At 41.8% G+C, this 21,412-nt stretch overlaps 1 protein-coding gene across 10 annotated transcripts in view; it reads right to left on the reverse strand.

Moving 5' to 3' along the window:
• The window catches only part of UNC13B (unc-13 homolog B), a 233,197-nt gene that overhangs the window by 43,620 nt on the left and 168,165 nt on the right, over nucleotides 1-21,412 (reverse strand). For 2 of the 10 annotated variants that reach the window (XM_046023715.1, XM_046023714.1), the window contains exons 1-4: nucleotides 20,166-20,651; nucleotides 12,350-12,510; nucleotides 9,790-12,257; nucleotides 1,386-1,408 (exon numbers count right to left, since the gene is read on the reverse strand). The exons of 6 other annotated variants lie outside the window; for them this stretch is intronic. In XM_046023715.1, coding sequence (XP_045879671.1) covers nucleotides 1,386-1,408; nucleotides 9,790-12,025 — 2,259 coding nt within the window. In that variant the 5' untranslated portion in view covers nucleotides 12,026-12,257; nucleotides 12,350-12,510; nucleotides 20,166-20,651. Of the gene's footprint in view, nucleotides 1-1,385; nucleotides 1,409-9,789; nucleotides 12,258-12,349; nucleotides 12,511-20,165; nucleotides 20,653-21,412 lie in introns of those variants that run through there. 2 more of the 10 variants (XM_046023713.1, XM_046023712.1) reach the window with 2 other exon arrangements.

Consider the following 21,412-nt stretch of genomic DNA (forward strand, 5'->3'; position numbering starts at 1 on the left):
TTAGGCAAGACAAAGTAGAAAAGGGAGAGTTAGGACAGCCATGGCACAGGGTGATGTAAAAGTAGGTAAGAATTAACCTGGGTCAGCAGTAGGCTCAAGATGAACTTTGGATTTAAGACCCTTCTCAGATTGTCTGTATTCTAAGAAAGCCTATCTCCCTGTTGCCTATAGCCCTTCATGAATCTATTTCACCTTATCTGGCTCTTGCCCTGGTTCTGTGGGTGGGATATTACTGGCAAAAGGAGAACCAACCCCAAAAGGAAACCAGAAGTGGTTGATATACCTATCCTAAGGTTGCTTCTGAGGGGTAGCTCTATCCCTAAATCCCTAAATAGTCCCAAATCCCTAAATCCCCAAATCCAAAGTAGTCCACTGTACTGAGCAGATTTTTATTTCCTGCCTAGAATTAGATGTTTACCAGAAACCACAGACTTTAAGGAAACAAAGTCACAAAAGGTCTCTGGGAACCAGGTTCAAGGAGCTCAGATTATACACATTTCCTGTGCTTAGAGGAGGTAAAGGGTCTGCTAAAGTCTGCAGACAAAGCATAGAGCATGCACACAGAGGTACTGAAGGAGGACGGAAAGTAAAAGGAGATCCAAATAAAGTACCGACAGCAGATATATTCATAGACACAACTTATGCCTGAAAGAAACACAAGGTGATCACGTATCCTGCACATAGGGTGATAAAACATGTGCACACACCCATTTGAAGGATTCAGTGTTCACCAGGGCTGGAATCATAGGCAACAGCAAACCCTCACTGTCTTCAAGAACCAGTGCTTACGGGCACAAAGCATTAGTTATGCTGTGCATTCACCTGGCATGGGGGAACCACATCACAGGTCTACAGAACCTTGTGCTCACAGAGAGACCAAGAAACCTTTTCAGAAGCACAAAGCACATTCACACTTAGGACCCCAGGCAAGAGGCACAAAATACCCATAGCAACTCCTGCTCCCCAATACAAAGTATATGCATGCTGGACTCAGCAAGGGTTTACAGTATATGCCAACCTGCAGCAACAAGCAAAAAAATGGACAAACACTGTGCAAAGTAGAAGAGGGGGGTAATCAGTGTTTGGGGTAGTCAAACTGAGTACAAGTATAAGCACACACATGCTACATTGAATGTGCACCATGCTGGCACACACATTCTCACACTGTGCTCCAGGGATGTCTGCACACGAGGATGGAGCATGCTTACAAACTGCTTTCAGGAAAAACAAGACTATCTGCAGGAGCCAAAGGTCAGGGGCACAGATCATACATGTGTGTGCATGCGCACACACATACACACATGTGCACACACATGCACACCGTGCTCAGGAGAGAAGTGTTGAAAATAGACAACAGAAAGGGCCCAAGGGGCCAGAGGCACAACCTGAATGGCTCCTCGCTTTTCTTCTGCAAGGAGAGAAAGAGCAGGAAAAAAGAGCAGAAAGGTTAGTAGATTCAGTCCCACAGCATGGAACCCCAAGAAAACGCCAGCTAAATCTCAAGGGACATGGAGGGGAAAAAAAGGTCGCCTGAACAACTCGGCAGGCAGTTCGCAGAGCCTGGTTTCCAGAATCCCTATGTACTGTATTGGCTGGCCTCTCCTTTTAGTTTAGAACATTCCCTGTTTGGCTACTCATACTAAAGGACAAAGTCTACCTGGAGATTTCAGTCACCCACTTCCCCTTTCCAAACTGGCTTGCATACAATGTCAGGGAAACCAGGGCCACAGGCTTTGTTACCAACGGCCCCTCCAACAAGCTATCTGAACTGGCTAAGCACAAAGTGAGCTCCTTCCTCAGAAGCTATATGTACTCTCATCCTGGATCTGGGGTAAGTCCTCAAGCCCCAAAGTCCTGGTAACTGAACCATTTCCCATTTTACGATGCAGGCTTGGCCATGCATTTGCCCAGCAAACCCTGGCCTGTTTTCCCAAAGCCTAAATTAAGACAGGTTAAGGTCTGAATTTAAGGTTAGGACCAGGATGCTTAAAGGCTATAGCTGGAGGCATCACCTGGCCCCTGCCCTAACAGAAGTCACCAAGATCTAGATGATAAAACCATGATAGCAACCCCGGGCCTGAATATCTATTAAATCTAGAACAATACTCCAAAGGAAACAGATGCTTCCAGAAGGACCTTAGCAAGCCACAGTAGAGAAAGATAAAGTCCAGAGATTACTCCTTCTACTCATCAGGCTACATTACCTATTAGGAGACATATGGATAGCTCCATATGTTTCCTTCTCTAAGGCAAGTCCATTCACCTGGACTGATCAGCTCCCCTCCACTTTCTTTTCCCTACCTTTTAAAGACCCACTGATACTATATAACAAGTAAAAGGGAGAATCACAGAAACTAATTCATAACTTTCCAATTTTTCAGTTATTTCTAATGGCCTAACGGGTCACCTGACTTGACAGAAAAGTGAACTCAGGAATAGGAATCTTCCAAAACAGTGCAGCTATAGAAATGTGGATAAGATGCAAAAAACACTTGCTGGAATGGGGCCATATCTCTTTTACATCTACTCCCACCTCCCCTACTGTACTCTGCTCTCTTTGAAAAAGAAAATTAGGCAAGGAACACTTTAACTGACCTGTGATTCAAATTGGAAAGGTTTCTCTCTATCTCTACTATCTTAAAAATACACTCTATACATCATGTCAAAGTTAATTTGTGTCCTTCTATTCTTCCCAGAGTTCCCCATAATGCCTAAAAATCTGCTGACAAGGCTGTCCGTGTATATATATAATTTTACTCTTGTAGCCCAAGGGCTTAGCACATTTCCTAGCATTTGTATATAGCAAAAGGAACCTAAACTTTCAGGACTTAGAAAACAATAGCTTCTAAGAACATGTGTTTTGCCCATCACCAGAGAAAACATAGGTCTCTTAGCTAACAGTCTGTACCATTTTTCAGACCCCAAGGAACTGCTGTACTAGCTCTTCAATTTGTCCCACGCACTGGACAAACATAAGAAAACCTTTTTCTTGTTAAGAGTCAAACTTTTGTGTGCGTCCTAACTTTCTAAAATGCCTTAACATTTTTCCACTCAGATTTGGTTTTCAGTTTAAGTGCAATGTATCTGTAGAACACCCGTCCTGCCAAGAAAAAAAAAATCCCTGACCCCTAAAAATGATTGCACTCTTGTGGAGAATACATTTTATAAGGAAGTGACATACTTCTTCATTATTAAAACAATCTTAACTTCATTGTACTTGGGAGTCAAAAGACTTGAGGTACTCAAACTTATTTGAGCCTGCATTTCCTTATCCGTAAAAAGCAGGTAAGACTGCTACCTCCCAGGGTTATAGTGGATTCATTTCTTCAACAAGTACTTACTGAGAACCTACTGCACACTAGGCACTGTTCTCAGTGCTGGTGATGAAACAAAGGGAATGAAACAAGCTCCCTGATCTTGAGAAGCTTCTATTCTAGAGGAAGAGCTGATGACTGATAATGACAAAGGTGATGATAGTAGCTAACACTATAATGTATCTGTCATTTTATTTGAATAAGCTCATTTATTTCTCCCAACAACTCTACTGGGTAAATACTATTATTATCTCCATTTTTTTTTTTTTATTAAACTAAAGATCATCAGAGAGGTTAAGAAAGTTGCCTGAAGTCACAGCAAGGGCAAAGCCAAAATTCACAACAGGGCATTTGGTTCCATGATCTAGACCTATATACACACCATATCTCTTGTGATAGAGACTCTGCTTCAAAATTCAGGTAAGGTGGGGAAGATAATGCTCCCTATGGTGACATCACATTTACTATTAATTTTTAAAGATTTTATTTATTCAAGAGAGAGGGAGAGTGAGCATGAGTGGGAGGAGGGGCAGAGGGAGAGGAAGAAACAGATGCCCATCTGAGCAGGAAGCCTGACACGGGGCTTGATCCCAGGACCATGAGGTCATGACCTGAGCCGAATGCAGATGCTTAACCAAGACACCCAGGTACCCCACTATTAAAATTTTATAAAGGTTATCAGGGAGGCCTCATCTATAATGTGACATCTAAGCAGAGACCTGAAGGAAATAAGTAAAGAAGTTATTTGGATTCTAGGAAAGACATATTCTAGTCAGAACCAGAGCAAGTACAAAGCCTGAGGTGAGATACATTGCACTTAAACTGAAAACTAAATCTGAGTGGAAAAAATGTTAAGGCATTTTAGGAAGTTAGCAAGCACAAAAAGTTTGACTCTTAACAAGAAAAATGTTTTCTTATGTTTGTCTAGCATCTGGTGTTCATGGAAGATGTCTGGGCCAGAGATACAAACCTGGGAATGCTTATGAAACTCATTATATTGAAATAGGTTACTTAGCCCATGAATACGAATAAAAAGAAGAAATCAGGACTGAATCCTGGGATGCTACAGATTGGGAAGACGAGGAGGGACCAGCAAAGATGGCTAAGTAGGAGACACCTGGGTGGTTCAGTTGGTTAAGTGTCTGCCTTCAACTCAGGTCATGAACTCAGAATCCTGGGATAGAGTCCCACATCTGGCTCCTTGCTCAACAGGGAGCCCGCTTCTCCCTCTGCTTGCAGCTCCCCCTGCTTGTGTGCTCTCTCTCTTTCTCTCTCACAAATAAATAAAATCTTAAAAAAAAAAAAAAAGATGGCTTAAAAGGAGTGGTCAATAGTACTGGGGCAAAACAAATACAGAGAGGTGGTCTAGAAGCCAAGTGAAGAAAGTGTTTCAAAAAGCAGGAACTGAGGCATAAGTATAGACTGCAAGAGTCTTTTTCAACAAATGGTGGTGGAATAGCCATATGTATATGAATGAAGTTACAACCCCATCTCACACCACATACAAAAATTAACTCAATAGGGATCGTAGACCTAAAAGAGCTAAAACTAAAAAAATTTTAAGAAGAAACATAGGAGTAAATTTTTGCGATCTTGGGTTCAACAATGGTTTTTTGCCTGTGAAACCAAAAACACAATCCACACAAGAAAAACAGATAAATTGGATTTCATCAAAATCTAAAATTTTGCACTCTGTTTCATACCCATTATAATGGCTATTAAAAAAAAAGGGAGAGAGAAGTAACAACTTTTGGCAAGGATGTAGAAAAATTAGAACATTTGTGCACTGTTGGTAGGAATGCAAAATGGTGCAGCCACTGTAGAAAACAATATGGCAATTCTACTTTAGTTATATACCCAAAGGAAATGAAAGCAAGGATTCAAAAGAGATATTTATATACCGATGTTCATACCAGCATTATTCACAATAGCCAAAAGGGGGAAGAAACCCAAGTATCCACCTATAAATGAATGGATAAACAAAATGTGGTATATATACATACAAAGGAATACCAATCAGCCTTAAAAAGGAAATCCTGACACATGCTACAACATGGATGAACCTTGAGAACATTACAAACGTTACGCCAAGTAAAACAGGCCAGTCACAAAACAACAAATATTGTGTGATTCCACTTATATGAGGTACATAGAGCAATCACACTGACAGAGGCAGAAAGTAGAATGTGGTTGCCAGTGGCTGGGGGTAGGGAAAATGGGGTTAGTTTAATGGGTAGAGAGTTTCAGTTGTGGAACATGAAGAAGTTCTGGATATTAGATAATGGTGATGGTTGCACAACAACGTGAACAGACTTAAAATGGTTAAAATGATAAATTTTATATTGTGTATATTTTACTGCAATAAAATTTTTTTAACAAAACATGTATGCTTCAAAAAAAAAAACACCATCAAGAAAGCGAAATGACAACACAAAGATTGGGGGGAAATATTTACAAATCATATATGTGATAAGAGGCACATGTCCAGAATATACAAAGAACTTTTATAACTCAACAACAAAAAGACAACTCAATTTGAATAGACATGTCTCCAAAGAAAATACAAAAATGGCCAATACACACATGAAAAGATGCTTAACATCATTAGCCACTAGGGAAATGCATATCAAACCACAGTAAGATACCACTCACACCCACTGGGATGGGTATAATAAAAAATACAGACACTAGTAAGTGTTAGCAAGAATGTGGAGAAATAAGGACTTTCATGCCTTACTGGCTGGAATGTAAAATGGTGTAACCACATTGGGAAATAGTCTGGAAATCCCTCAAAAATGTTAAACTTAGAGTTAACCATATGACCCAGCAATTCCACTTCTAATACATACCCAAGAGAACTATAACCATATGACTGCACAAAAACTTGTACACAAATGTTAACAGCAACATTCATAATAGCCAGAAAGTAGTAAACAACAACAAACCACATGCCCATCAAAAAACGAATAAACGAAATATGGCATATCCATATGATGGAATATTATCCCACGACAAAAGGAAATGAAGTATTGATACATGTTACAACATGGCTGATTCTTAAAAACATGCTTAGTGGAAGAAGCCAGTCATAAAAGGCCACATACCATATGAATCCATTTATATGCAACATCCAGAACAGGCAAATCCAAAGAAACAGAAAGTAGATTAGTGGTTGCTAGAGGCTTGAAGCAAAGGGGATTACCTAATAGTTAAGGGGTCTCTTTTTGGGGTGATAGAAATGTTCTGGAGTTTGATGGTTGCATAATTCTATGAATCTACTAAAAAACACTCAGTTGTATACTTTTTAAGGGATTTTAAAGGTGAACTTTGTTGTAAGTAAATTATAACTCAATAAAGCTGTTAGAATAAAAAGAAGGATATAATCAATTATGTCAAGTTGCTGATTAAGAGGAGGACTAAAAATGGAACTGGAGTTTGACAACATGGTAGTCATCCGATGGCCTTGGCAAAAGCCATTTTGCTAGAGTTGTAGAAATAAAAGAATTGAATTTTCATACAATGCATGTAACAGTACTTAAAACAGTGCTATGTACCCCTGAAAGAGAAGAAAAAGGATGAAAAATAAGAACTCAAATTAGTGGTAAGCTACTAGTAAGCTTAGGCCCTGAAGCCTCAAGCAGAGCAGTGAAGAAAGCTGATTTCTTAAATGTTTCATTGTAGTAGTAGCCACTGTTACTAATACTGAAATCAGTTTATCAGCTCAAGGTGGCTGCTGTTCTGGGTGAAAGGCTAACCAACCCTATGTGCTTGTTCTATTCTTCCTACCCTATGGAATGCTGCTAGGAGTCAGGCCTAGACCCAGCACCCTTCTACCACTCCCTCTGCAGCCCACAGACCAGACTTGATCTTGGCTAGGACCCAGAACTCGGGTTTGCTTTCTTACTGGTGCTTCAGAAAACCTACTTTGTCTCATTATCACTGGGGCTGCCACCACCTGCTTACCACAGGTACAAGTTCCTGCATTGCCCACCAAGATATCAGCTTAGAAAGGGAATTTTGCAAGCTGAAGAGCCAGCCCAAGTGTGCTGAGTACTCATCCTAACATCAACTGCCACCAATGCTTAAGAAGCTGGTAAGGAAGTACTGTTTTGATATTTGTTGTTTCCATTGTTGCTGTGATGTAATAATTTCTAAATGCCAGGGAGAAGGAAAAAGGGATGCAAAATTAAGAGGAGAAAGAAATCTCTTACAGCTGAGGAATTATAGAAAGCTTCCTCAAAGAGGTGATATTTTGGTTGTATATTGAAGAACTGAGTAAATTCTGCTACGCTGTTTTGATGAACACAGCACCTTAGGCTAAAAGAAAGCATGTATATGTGAATATGCTGAGAAAAGACAGTACGAGGTGAATTTGTGACAGCAAAGATTCCTTTTGGGTGGAGTATAGTGGGACAACTGGAGGTAAGCCTGCAAATGGAAACTAGGGACCAACTGTACTGGTTCTGAATGTCAAGTGAAGGAATTTAGACTTTTCTCATAAGCTATAAGTAGTAGCTTAACTCTAGGGATACTTGAAAGGAACATGATGTGATTTTAATTTTTTATTTTAAAATTTTTAAATTTGGTATCACATTTATTATTCAAATTCTAAAAAGTATTTTAAAAGGTTTACAATGAAAAAAAAAATCTACTTTTCACCTTAGTTTTTCACCCAATACCTTTGCCCATGGGCAATCAGGTATCAATCAGTCTCTTAGGTATCTTTTTTTTTTTTAATTTTTTTAAATTTACTTGACAGAGAGAGAGAGAGAGATCACAAGTACGCAGGGAGGCAGGCAGAGAGAGGGGGGAAACAGGCTCCCCGCCAAGCAGAGAGCCCAATGCAGGGCTTGATCCCTGGGCCCTGAGATCATGACCTGAGCTGAAGGCAGAGGCCTAAACCACTGAGCCACCTCTCATACGTATCTTTGCTAGATATTCTATACAAATAGACACAGATACTATGGGTTTGTGTATTCTTTCCCTCTCTTTTTTATACAAATGTAGACATTTTATAATACTGTTCTGCATCTTGCTTTTTCATATGGCAATATATCTTAGATACCTCTCCATTTCAGTAAAGAGCTACCTCATTCTTTTTATAGCTGTATGGTACTTGTGGTACTATATTATATTGTTAGGATGTACCAGTAGGTTATTTAACCAGTCCTTTTTTTTTTCAAGATTTATTTATTTGAGAGAGAGAGAGAGAAAGAGAGAGAGAGCCTGCCTGAGTGGGGGAGGGGCAAGAAGGAGAGAGTCAAGAGACACAGGGCTCCAACCCATGACCCATTAGATCATAATCTGAGCCAAAACCAAGAACTCAATCGACCGAGCACATAGGCCCCCCCCAAACAGTCTTTCTTAACATTTAGGTTGTTTTCACTCTTTGCTACTAAAAACAATGCTTCAAAAATAGAACATATGTCCTTTACACATGTGAAAATAAACCTGCAGGATATATTCCTGGCAGTGATTTTAGGGCTCAAAGGGTATATAGAATTCTGATATATTTTGCCAATTGTCTTCCTTAGAGGTTATACCAATTTATACTCCCATCCTACCAGCAATGCAGGAGTGCCTGTTCCCTCACACCTTTGTCAACACAATATGCTTCAAAATTTTAATTCTCCCTTAGAAACATTAATCAGGTTATATGCATGGGAGGACAACCCCATTTACATTTAAAACTGGATGAATACAGCATATGCTCTTTGGATAAATTTAATTTTGATTGGGAGAAGTAAATTTAAAACTACATATCTCCATGCTGCCTAGAAAAAAAAAGTACTCTCATTCCTTGAGTCAAAACCATTCCATTCTCCAGGTTAGGTGAGGAGCATTTATCCAGAAATGGAAGGAGTATGACCTGTGGAAGGCAGAGTCTGGTTCCTGGATAGGACAAGGACTGGACAGCTTCAAGTTGAAAATAAGGTTCTGTGTTAAGTCCAGTACTGGGAAGAAGAAACATTAGGATAAAGGAAATTCCCACAATGGCCCATCAGCTGCTAGGGAGATGACAATCTTATCTCAGCAAGAAACCCATTTAGAATAATTTCAAAATGCAGTGTAGGATTGCATCAGCCCCTCCAGTGCCTGTGAGCAATATGCCCATTCCTGCCTCCTACACCATACCTACTTTACAGCGGCATATCCTAAAGGACCTGCTGTTGTAAACTACTGTCTACATGTTCCTCCCTTTTTGGAAAGGTAGTTTCTAAAGCTGCCCTCAACTCCCCAATACACTGGAAGCTTCCTACAGGCAAGAACTCCTTTCCTGTTGCTTTAGAACCCTCTTACACTCCGTTTCCCACAAGGATTAACTTAAAATCTGTATTCGAGTAATTTAGACTAATTTAAGCTGTGGTCCTCCCCCATCACCTTGTGAAGCTCACCACCAAGGTGGGTCTCAGACTAGCCTGATAGAGGCCATACCCAGCCATCTGTGACCCCATTAAATATAGATTTAGAATACCTGAGTGTATGTCTTCTACTGAGATATGGTTTGCCTTCTGTACTAGCTCATGCAAAAGTTTTTTCTGCCTCAGTCTTTTCTCTCTCAGAACATTTTTGAAATTGTTGATGCACTTGTTGAGGTAGATGGTCTCTGCACACACTTGCTCTAGGCTTAGTATGCCCTGCTTGGGAGATTCAGGCCTGGAACACGTTTCACCTCCCAGACATGGAGCCAGAGCAAAACCTGGTAATGAATATGCAATAGGCGAGGAGTTAGAAGCAAGAGAGAAGTTGCTGGGGTCCTGAAAGGTTTGGTCTCTCTGTGTAGAGATGTCCACTCCACCAGAGACCACACTGAGCAAGCTCTCACTCTCCTGACTCCCAGGGCTCTCCACAGAGAAATCTTGGGCACCCTCTGAACTCACTGCCCCAAGAAGTCTATCACTGTTCTCTGACTGAGAACCGCTCTCATTGCTTTCCAGGTCCTCGGGACTGATTGACCCATTATTCTCCAGCTTCTGAAACACGCCCTGCAGAGCTGAACGAAAGTGGTGAATTGCTCGGCCCAGTTTGCTTTTGTAAAACTTAATTTCAACATCTTCATCCTCCTGCAGGCCAACCAAGCCACAGGATGACTTTTCAAAGACATCTTTAAGGACCCGAGTAGCATGTTCCTCCTCCTCATTCAAGTCAATATGAACCATGTCACTGAAAGTCTCAGGCCCTATGATGATTTCCTCCATCATGTGGTCATGGCTCAGAGTTGCAAATCTTTTGGACTTGTCTGTTAAAAGGTCCTCTAGCTGCTTGGAGCTCAGAATATCAAGACCAGCTTCACAGGGCAAGAGCTTGTCCTCTGTCTTCAGCAACCTAGACAGTGACAGGCAGCTGCCAGTCTCACTGTTATTGCTGCAGTTGTTTTCTCTTTTTGCTACACTACATGTTTCAAATCCTTGTCTGGACTGTTTGAAAACCTGGGATTTCCCAGAACCCTCCTCTTCTGAGATTAACACTGGGGAAGGTTCCTCAGAAGGTTCTCTCCCTGTCAGCTCACCACAACTGCCACTGGTAACTTGGGAGACTCCTGATGTTCCTTCCACTTCATTTCTTGGCTTAGATACATCACTTGGCTTTGTGAAATTATTCCTGGGTGGAAAGTAAAGGCCTTGCTGCTCAGGGGTTTGAGGTTCTCTGTGTTGATTTTGAGCCCTCATTTGACATGCTCCTGTTATGGGTCCTGGGTCCCCTGTTCCCATCTGAAGAAGTGGTTCATGCTGGTTTAAAGAATTTGCATTATGATCCTGAAGTTGTTGCAAAAATGAAAGAGACTCCTTTTGAGGATTCTTATAGCACTGTGGCCAGCTTGGTTCTTCTTTGGTGGCAATTCGGACCCCTACACTCTGCAAAAGGATGGATTTCTGCAAGATGAAGTCTCTATGCTCTAGATGGGCAAGTTTCACAACAGTAGGCCTGGGAGCTGGGGCTTTGCCTGCCCTGTAAGCCTCTTTGATGTACCTGTTGCACTGCATGCCGTTAACACAGAGGTGCATGGCCAGAAAGCTGTGTACCAGCTCCATGGTATTTTCCCCATCTTGCTCAGGAAGTCCATACAGATACAGAATGGCTTCTTCACCGGGGCTGTCCACATGGGGTTCCTTGGCCAGGGAGCTGCTGCCTACCTGCAAGCCTTCTATTTCACTCAGAACTGAGTCTACACAGCTAGACACTTCATCCACTGAACCCCGGACTTGGCTCAAGTGCTGCTGCAGCTCAGCAATTTCAGTTTGGAGACGGCTGATGCCTTGTAGCTCTCTGATTATATAGTCTACTACATCCCCCAGAGGCTCTCTCTGTTCACAGTTGCAGCCTTGGTGAAGGCCTCTGGACAAAAGGGACTTGGCTTGATTCCTTTCCGAGGGCTCTTGACAGCTTGTGCTTATGCTGACAGACAAGAGGTCCTGAGAGCCAGATCCTAAAGCACAGGAAGTGGAGCCCAGAGGAAACTGGCTGCCGGTCTGCTGCTCAAAGGTGCAATGCTGAGCCAGGCCCCCATCTCTATCCCCACCAATGGCTGAGGCTGTTGAGCCACAGTGAGGGAGCAGGGAGCTATCCTCTGGTAAGGATTCAACAGGGCCTGAGGACTTGCTCTTGATGCCACACATAGTCTCTGACTTAGCCTTATCTGGAGAAAGCCTAGAAGAGGGTCCTAAGGTGACCATGATTTCTTCCTCTGACTCTTGCAACAATCGTTTCATTTTCTCCCTCAGGGTTTGAGGGATTCTCTGCTTCTTCCTCTTTCTGGTCAGGGTGCTTAACAGAGATTGTCTTGGAAGACAATATACTGCCCTGCTCTTTTCAGTCTATTTCTAGCAATTATGGCTGGCTGATGCCTTGCGCTTAGCCCACAGTACTGTCTGGAATGATCCCATGTGTAGTCTCCAAACCCGGTACATGCCCCTGGATCCTGGCTTGACTCTTATCCTGCAGCTAATGAAAAAGGAAAATAGTGCACTCAGGTCAGAAAGCAGCAGGATAATTTTAATCTAAATCAAGCTGTCAAGCAGGAATAAGAACGTTACCTTCTAAGACTGCAGAAGCCAACCCTGACCTGTCTCCCACTGCTGGCCTTCAAGGCTGTAGGCAGTCACTTCTCTTTCCTTGGCTTCCCATCAGAGTATTGATGTATCAACTCCTTGTGTTCTGGGCAAGTACTCAAAGGCATTAAAATTAAGACAAACTCCTGGGAAGTAGGTGGGTAAGGTCAATGAGTGACCGAACCTTTACAAAATACAACACTAGGGTCTGATTCAGGAATGAACAAATAGATGCTTAACTACAAAGCTCAAATTACATACACAGTGAAAGACAGAGACAAGACATGGAATGTTTGCTTTCCCAGTTGGATGTTTTGCTGAAAACTTAGCAATTCCAAGGTTGGTTTCTGCCTGTGCTTATAGAAACAGCTATCTTTCACTTGGAAAAAAAGACCATGGCAAGTATTTCAAACTTGGAGGGGAAAAAAAAAAAATGTTTTCTAAAAATTCTGGAACAAGGTGGCATGGCATATGCAAAAATCATTGTCCAGACTCAGGTGCATTCAGCATGTTGGGATCTAGGGGGCATGTGGCCAAAGACACACATATGGTGGGTCAGCTAGGGATGAAGGAAGCTCAGGGACAGCCTGGAATCCTGAACTCCATTTAATAGTCCCTAAGCGCTTGGTGCAGCCTAATCAACACACAGGTTTGGCTTTTCTCCTCTACTGTGCATTCGATCTAAGACCTCCTTCAGAGCATCAAGGTACTCTTGGAGTACCCTGGTGTAACAGAGGATTGCTCTAGCCCTCCAAATGGCCTGGAGAGAACAATGCATGGGACAGGTGGGGAACTGATTATATCACAGAGGGCTTGAGGATACTTTGGTATTCTTCAAAAAGGTGAAGCTAGCCTGCCACCAGTCTTGCCCCATACCCTAAACTACAAGTGACTACTACAGAGGTAAAGATGACTATTACCTTACATGGGGCTGGTATCCTTTTCCTTTTTACTGGGATCATGCAGAGTGTAGGGAAGGAGCAGAGTAGAAAGTACAAAGGGAAAAGCTAGGAGTCCAGGATTGCATGGGACTGCCAATAGTTTCTGGTTCTACTGGGTTACCCTGGGAGAGGTAGAATTGGTTGGTGGGAGATGCAATCCTTCATGTTGTACAATCAGAGATGACTTCCCCATTTTCTAGATTTGATTTAGATTTCTAAATCATCTAAACTCCTGCCTCCTTTTCTTTTCCCAGTAACTCAAATTAACCCTAAAAGGGGGAAACTGCCTGTGAAGAGCACAAGCTGAAAGCTCCCACAGCAATTCATTTTCAGGAAGGGCTACTATCTACAGTTTATGTGCTTAAAAGTTAAAAACACTGTGCTTTCCCTTCATAGGAAGAATCAGAAGCATGAGTCATATGACTTGGGATAAAGATTAAGCTGACCTCTTTCACTGGAATTAACTAGGCCAAGAACCAAGAGACTAGAAACTAAGAAACGAGATTAATTCCCATTTCATGTCTTCCCTTCTTCTCTGTAGTTCTTCTAAAAACTCTACTTCGTTTAGGAACTCCTCACCTAAAAATGCTACCCATTCTGTGAGGTACTGCCAAGGCCCAATCACTGCCTTTTTAGCATTGTTGCTTTACTCCTATGTCTCAAGGGGCCAGGATCAGCCATACCCCTAACTGGCCAAAGCAGTATAATCTGTGTCAGAGAGGGAGATAGAGAGAAGACACTCTCTGTGCACAATCAGAACTGCTGGGTCTTGGGCTTAGTGCCTAACTGCCTAGACAGCAAAGCTCCCAATTCTAGGACTGACTGGTCAAATTATTCCTTCTCTCCTTCCACAAGTGCACAACTGTATTTCCAAAGCCACCCCTCTCTTTCCCTCAACCCCGGCCCCAACTGTGCAAGTTCTAGGTTCACCTGATTTTGTCTTGGCACCTGGTATTAGCTTTGAACAAGGTCCCTGGTCTGATAAAGGCTGGAACTGGTAATCAGCCTTTCAAGTTTGTCTCAAAGAAAAAGACTGTTTACTAAACCAAGATGGAAGGTCCGCATATGACCACGTGAAGCCATGAGCAAGTGCTACTAGACTGAGGATCAAAAAACTTAAATTCGGTCTTGCTTAATCAGTGACCTTGGATTAAACCCTTGACTTCTCTTTCCTTAGCATCCTTGTCTATAACGTGGGGAAGATAGTCACAGGAATGTTGCCAACCATGTGACCACCTATAAAAGGGTATGATTTGAGTAAACCATGATTTCTATCTAACCCCCAAACTCCTATCTTTCCCAATCTCTTTTAATGGTCTGCAGCACTGCTTGGAACCATACCACTAGAGTGTGTCATCCTTTCTTAATCCTATTTTCTTCTAGAAGTTGTTTCTTAAGATTAAAAAAAGAGAGAGCGAAACAGTCAAAACAGTCGGTTCCCAACAATTCATTCAGGTGACAAGAGGCTTGCCATGCTCCCTCAGGCAGTCTGAAAGCTGAGAAAGAAGCAAACAGCTAGAGGAGGCAAACTTTTCCTTTCTAATGCTGGTGAGGCCCAGAACTCATTGCCAGGTCTTCCAAGAGACTAACCCCACTTTGGTCCAGAGAAGGCAGCTTTTCGGGAGCAAAAGTAAATCTGATTCTCCTGCTGCTTCAGTGCAAGTCAGGTTAACTGCAGGTCTATTTCTGCTTTTCAGAGCAATACTCCAGATAGGCTTGGCTTAACTTCCTGGACAGACTTGCCAAGTGTCTTCTCTGAGAGTACAGTGCCTTCAACACTGGCTGGCGAGCCATACAGGGGGCTAATGGCACAGCCACTGTGTTCAGAGTCCTTTCCTACAGCCTCCTAAAGGACTGAAGGCAAAGCTTCCTGGTTTCCTATGTTACTAACAAATAGAAAATTTCCAACTATAGCAACTTCTCCCAGCCTCAAAGAAAGAGCTTGCTTCCGTATCAAACAAACAAACTCCCCCAAAACTTATGAGTTATAACCACTGCCCCTAGATGACCCTAAGAATCACCTTCTGGGGATATGGGTTCCCTAAAGGCACCAAACCCATTCAGCCATCCAGATATTTAGGTTTTGAAGCAGTGGACAGAGTTCAATGTAATGTCCAGAGAAGTAACTAGTCACTTGGCTCAGGAACAAGTAAGATACCAGGAGACAGAAAGCCCAAGTCAAGTCCACCTCCCTCTGAGCCTCTCTTTATTACTAGCGTCCACAGGAATGAAATAACAAGGGCTAAAGAGTGAGGACAGTTTGATCTCTGAATCAAGTCAACTGATTTGTCAGGCACCAAGTTTTGTGCCAGGGATATAAGACACTGTCCCTGCTTCCTAATATATCAAGGTTTTGAGAGGGAAATAGGCATATAGACAATCACAAAATTAAGTGAAACATGTTATAACAAAAGTTGTAATAAGTCATAAATAATAAGCATTTAATTCCAGTGATGGGGAATGAGAAGACAGCAAGAGGCCCAGCAAAACCTGGACAGGGAAAGCCATGGAGAAGTAATATTTGAGCTGTAATGGGATGAGGCACTGGGGTCCACCCAGCTCAAAGCTGACCCTCTGGATTTCTTCAAGGTATCCAGTGCTCTCATTCTGCCCTGCTCTATTAGCCTCTAGTCAACTCTCCAAATTTCATACATACACTCTCAAAAATGGCCACACCTTTCTGCTATCTTTTCCTAAGGAATGTCTGAAGCTGGGGAAAATAAGGCAGTCCATTCAAGGGATAACTCTGTCTGAAAGAAGAACATATCAAAACAAAATGTATTGATCCAAAGGAGTAAACTTCAAGGATGGAAAGCTGAGAACTATGGCAGGGAGTAGACCCTTAAATCACAATAGCACCAGACTACCAAAAAAAGTCAAAAGGAAAAAACCCCTCTGTTTTCTGAAATGGCTGATTCTTTTTGTCTCTTTCTTTGACATCAAATAAATGTGATTAGCAATGGGAGTACTCCTTGTAAAATTGCTTCTGACCCAAATATTGGCTGGGAGGACCAACTGGGGACCTCTGGGAACAGGGCAGAACTGTCTGTACATATTATTAAGCAGCTTCTCATTCTGGGTGAAATAAGCCCAGAAGACAGAAAGCCAGGAACTCTGAGCACACCTCCCCACACTACTCTACAGAGGTCAGATCATTCCTGGGCCATTTACCAATTACACTGTATGGCTAACAAGGTGGGAGGAATGGATTTCTAGGGCTACAACAGGAAGGAGTTCTTTTAGGATGTTAATCTTTGGGAAAGAATCAATGTTTACAAATATTGTCAGAGAAAGTGGTCAGAGTCACATGGCCTGAAGAGTGAATTAGCTAACAGGAGTAAAGAATGCCCTAGATCAAACTAGGTACTACAGTTCCTAGGACTTGCCGTTCCTCCTCATCAGCATTAGGAGGAACCCCATTTACACACCAGAAGCTAGACATGGTAAAGGAAAGAAAACCTCAAGCATTATATCCAAAAGGGGAGACAGAACTTCTGGTAACATAAAGTAGCATGAGGAAGGATGCAGCCTTCAGAGGGTTAGCATATCAAGACCACAAAATGAGGAAAGAACACCAGTCCTGAGAGCTGGATATTCTTACCCTGTCCGGGCTCCCCGTCAGCAGTACCAGATTTACTATACCATGGAATATAACCAACCATAAAACAAATACATATGCACCCAGAATCAGATACTCATGACAAAGACTCTCTCTTTTGACCAAATCTGAGTCTGGTTGCTCTAAGTCCTCTTTCTGACTAGGCCCCTGATTTTGAGCTCTGTTTCATCCACTTTTGCCAAGAATCCTGCCGGCTCAGCTTATGAACATTATTCATCTTTGATATCTGACCAAATTCCTTATCCACCACCTTGGCCTCCCTCCAGCAAAACTCATGTCAAGTCAGTTTAGCCAGACTTCGCCCTACCCTTGATGTTTCCTCTTAGTAATTTTGATCCACAGACCCTCTACCTGCTCCTTGACTATAAATTCTCACTTCTCCTTATAATCAGAGTTAGGCTCAATCTCTCTCCCCATTACAATACCCCAATGTAATAATCACCTTGAACATAGTCTGCCTTAATGTTTTTAACAAATGTCACACCATTTTTTTTTTCTGAAGCATGCGTTATAATTCCTTACTACTTCATGGTTCTCATGAGTAGACTGAAGAAGACATGTGAGCCAGAATCTAGTTAGCCCCTGAATACTAGCCCCTCCCAACAAAAAAACCCCACATTCTCTGTCTCCTTACTCTGCTATAGTTTCTTCAAAGAATTTACTACTACCTGATAGGCAATAAACAAGCAAACAAATATATGATCTATCTCTCTAACCACCTCTCTATTCTGGAATGTAAGCAGGAACTTTGTTTTGGTCATTACTATATTCCCTGCACCTAGGACAGTGCCTGGCATGTATGGTGCTCAAAACAAAAATCAAACAAACAAACAAAATCTTGCCATTGAATAAAAGGAATCAGAACACCAAAACCGAAAAGTTTAGAGTTGAAAGAGTCTTTGATAGAATACTAGACCTGGAATCTCATACTACATTGTGATCTAGCTTATGGAGGAGTTGTATTTAGATATCACAGTGTTTTTTCTAAATTTTAAATGTGTAAGTCTTTATAGGCTAGGCAGCTACTCTAGATCCTCAGAAGCTCTATTACCCAAGATTAAACCCATGACCTAAAATGACACCCTTGCTGTTATTAATCTGTTCTTGAGGACCCACAGTGGATATGAATTCCATTACACAGGAAGCTGTGCTTTGTTTTTTAATTCCCAATGCCTAGCACAGGGCACTACTATGCCAAGCATATGGCCTGGCACACAGTGAGAACTCAGTGCCATGGAAAGAATAAATGAGTGATGGTAGAACTGCAATAGTCTAGTCTCCTAAATTCTAATTCACTTTTGTTTCCATAACAGTATGTGGCTTCGAGTTCTAGGTTTACTTCTAGATTGATGGCTTATAACCCCTTTTTATTGTAAAAACTAAGTTGGGAGACCTCTTCTCAAATGCACTTAAATCTTCCTGAGGACTCATGCAGGACAAATAAAGAAGGTAGTGGCAGCGGCTGTGCCATGGTTCCTACCATCCCCAGAGCTGCTATCATGGGGCTTCCATTTGCCCTTCCAGCTGGAAGAGCTACCCCAATCCTTATGCTGAATGACAGGTCTAGAACAGCACTGTCCATTAGAAACTTCATGTGAGCCACATTATGTAATTTAAATATTTCTAGCAGTCACATAAAAAGTAAAAAAAAAAAAAAAAGTACAATTTATTTTAATATATTTTATATAATTCATTATCCAAAATATTAATCATTTCAACATGCAATCAATATTAAAAAATTATTCATCATGTATTTGCATTCTTTTTTCATACTGAATCCTTGAATTCTGGTATATATCTTACATTTGCAGCACATCTCAATTGAGACTAGCCTGCCTGCCAAGTACTCAACAATCACATGTGTCCAGTGGCTACCATATTGGACACACAGGTCTAGAAGGCTGAGAAAGGGGACACTGTATAGAGCCTTCAAAACCTGACACAGATGTTCATTGCTGGCTGCCATCTCAGGGGCAGCAGAATGCTTTGTTCTTTTACTCATCTTTTCACCTTCTCACTTTGATCCTAGCTAGAGCTAGTATATTTCCATTTTGCGACAGGTTCAATCCTCAAGGCTACAAAGAATAAGGCCCAAAACTACAGAGAATGAGACCTTTTCTCTCTCTCAATCTCACACTTTCTAGACACTCTGTAGCAATAGGTAGCTTTTTTCCAATATTCTGGGCAAAACTACAGGTTAAACCTAATTACTTCGACAGAAGCTACCCCTCTGCAGGGAAGACTTAGAGACCTCTTAGACAAGAACACAATCTCAATGCAGCTGAGTCAAAGACTATCCTACACAACTCACACTAGAGAGACATGTAACAATAGTAAAATTATATTTGTTTAGAATTTTACAGCTTACATGACTCCTATTTTATCATGACATATTTTATCATCATAACCCTGTGAGGCTGGAAGATTCTTCTTACTTCATAAATGAAGAAAAATTAGCTCATAGAGGTTAAATGACTTGACCAAGGTCACTGAGTAGTTAGGATTTGAAAGGGGATCTTTAATCTGTAAAGTTAATGCTATTTTTGTCACACATACATGATGCAAATGGACAGATTATTATACATAGTGTATACTCTCAAGACTGAACAAACTCAAGATGACTTTTCTGTCTATATGGCATATGTACACATGCGAGGAAAAAATTATTACATCACACAGGACAGTATACACACACTCACACACTGGAAAAATAAAAGGTTTTCTTAATATATAAAGGCATACACCAGAAGAGGAAAGTTACCCAAGTATATACAACATGCGTGAGATAAAGAGATTATATCTAAGTATGCACATGGAGGGAGATATGGCTTGTGTATATTCATTTAAAATGAATGAATGAGTTGAATGAGTTTCTATTATGTGTGTACACACAGGAAAGGAATGGTCAGTTTATAAACATATGGACATATCAAAAGGGAGAAACAGATTATTTGTATGTAAGTATGCACACATTCAGAGGGGTGGCTAAGTTATTTATATACATACAGGAGAGTACCAAGGAAGAACCGATGGTCAGATTATCAGCATATAAACACATGCACATGAAAATTCTACCCCCAGTGCTGAGTATGCTATTTTTCACCCATTTTAATGACCCCCACCAGCAAGTTGGCTCAAGCAGTTATGTAATTAATGTAGCTACTCTGTATTCCACCCACAAATGCTTTGCTTTTGTCCCTGCTTGTTGTTCAGAGTCAGTCATACATTCGATACCACTTACCTTGCTGCTGCAATCAAAATAAGAGTTAAGGAAATGAAAAGGAAAAAAAAAACATTAAAATCACAAATTCTCAAGTTTTAGAATGCAAGTGCTGTCTTTAAGAGGAAATCCGTTCAGGAGCACTCCTCGGTTTAACAGAGAAGCCACAGGATGAACTTTCTAAGCCACAGTATGGCTGCTTGCCCAACGGACAAACAGAGCCAAGGAGCTATTATTCTCAGTTGCACCAGCTGGCTGGCTCCACGGTGCAAAGTTGATGATAGGAACAATGCCCAGCAGAGAAATCCCCTCAGTGAAAGGCTGGGCAGGAGTCTCGCTGGCTACAAATCTAGCAATCCAATCTTGTCCAGACTTCTGCTGAGGGGGACTCTGATGACCGGCCCTGCTGAAGGCAATAGCAGCCAAACTTCAATTGGATGTGGAATTCTAACCCAATCGATTCCAGGCTTTGAGACTGAAACAGAAAGCAGGGCAGCTACTGCTCCTGCTGCTGCTCCTCCTCCTCTCCAGCTGCTTCCTGCCTGCAACCTCCCATAGGGCACCAGCCCTCCTCACACGTTCCTGGCGCACACACCCCCTTTCCCAGAACACTCACGCACACACAAACCTCGCCAGCAAGCTCACTCACACACCCTTGGTGAGTGTCTCTCCCTCCCGCTAAATATAGATCTTACTCTCTCCCCTCCCCCATTTCTTTCTCTCATTCTTCTCCCCCGCCTATCTACCTCTCTCATGCCTGGGCTGTTAGATATAAAGAGACATAGGACCAAAGACCTATATACTTTGAGGAGCTCCCAGTCTCTGAGAGAAGACAGAACACAGCAAGAAATTGCAAGAACACAATATAAAGGGAGTCTTGCCTTCTATTGAAACAAACTGTATGCTTTTTTTTTTTTTATTAGTTGGTTGTTTTTGGGTTTTTGTTTTTGTTTTTGCTATATATATAATCTGTTTTCTGCATTTGGCAAAGCTGGAAAACAAGTTAAGTACCCAAGATCAGTTAACATCAAATAGCACTATGCTCTCAGAGTGGATACCTAGTCCAGTTCTTCCTGAACAGCCACAGCAAAATAACCAACTGGAAAACAGGAACTCCCTTAGGCTATGCCAAGGCAATGATTAGGGAGGAGCAAGGGGAGCTGGCTGGGCTGAGGTAGACCCTCTACTGCAGAAGTCTGGACCACAGATTGTTTTGGGATCCAGAATTAGGAACTAAGTAGACTAAAGTGAAATCACATTGACTAAGC

Source organism: Meles meles, chromosome 11, assembly GCF_922984935.1.
Source record: "Meles meles chromosome 11, mMelMel3.1 paternal haplotype, whole genome shotgun sequence".
Classification (NCBI taxonomy): Eukaryota; Metazoa; Chordata; class Mammalia; order Carnivora; family Mustelidae; genus Meles; species Meles meles.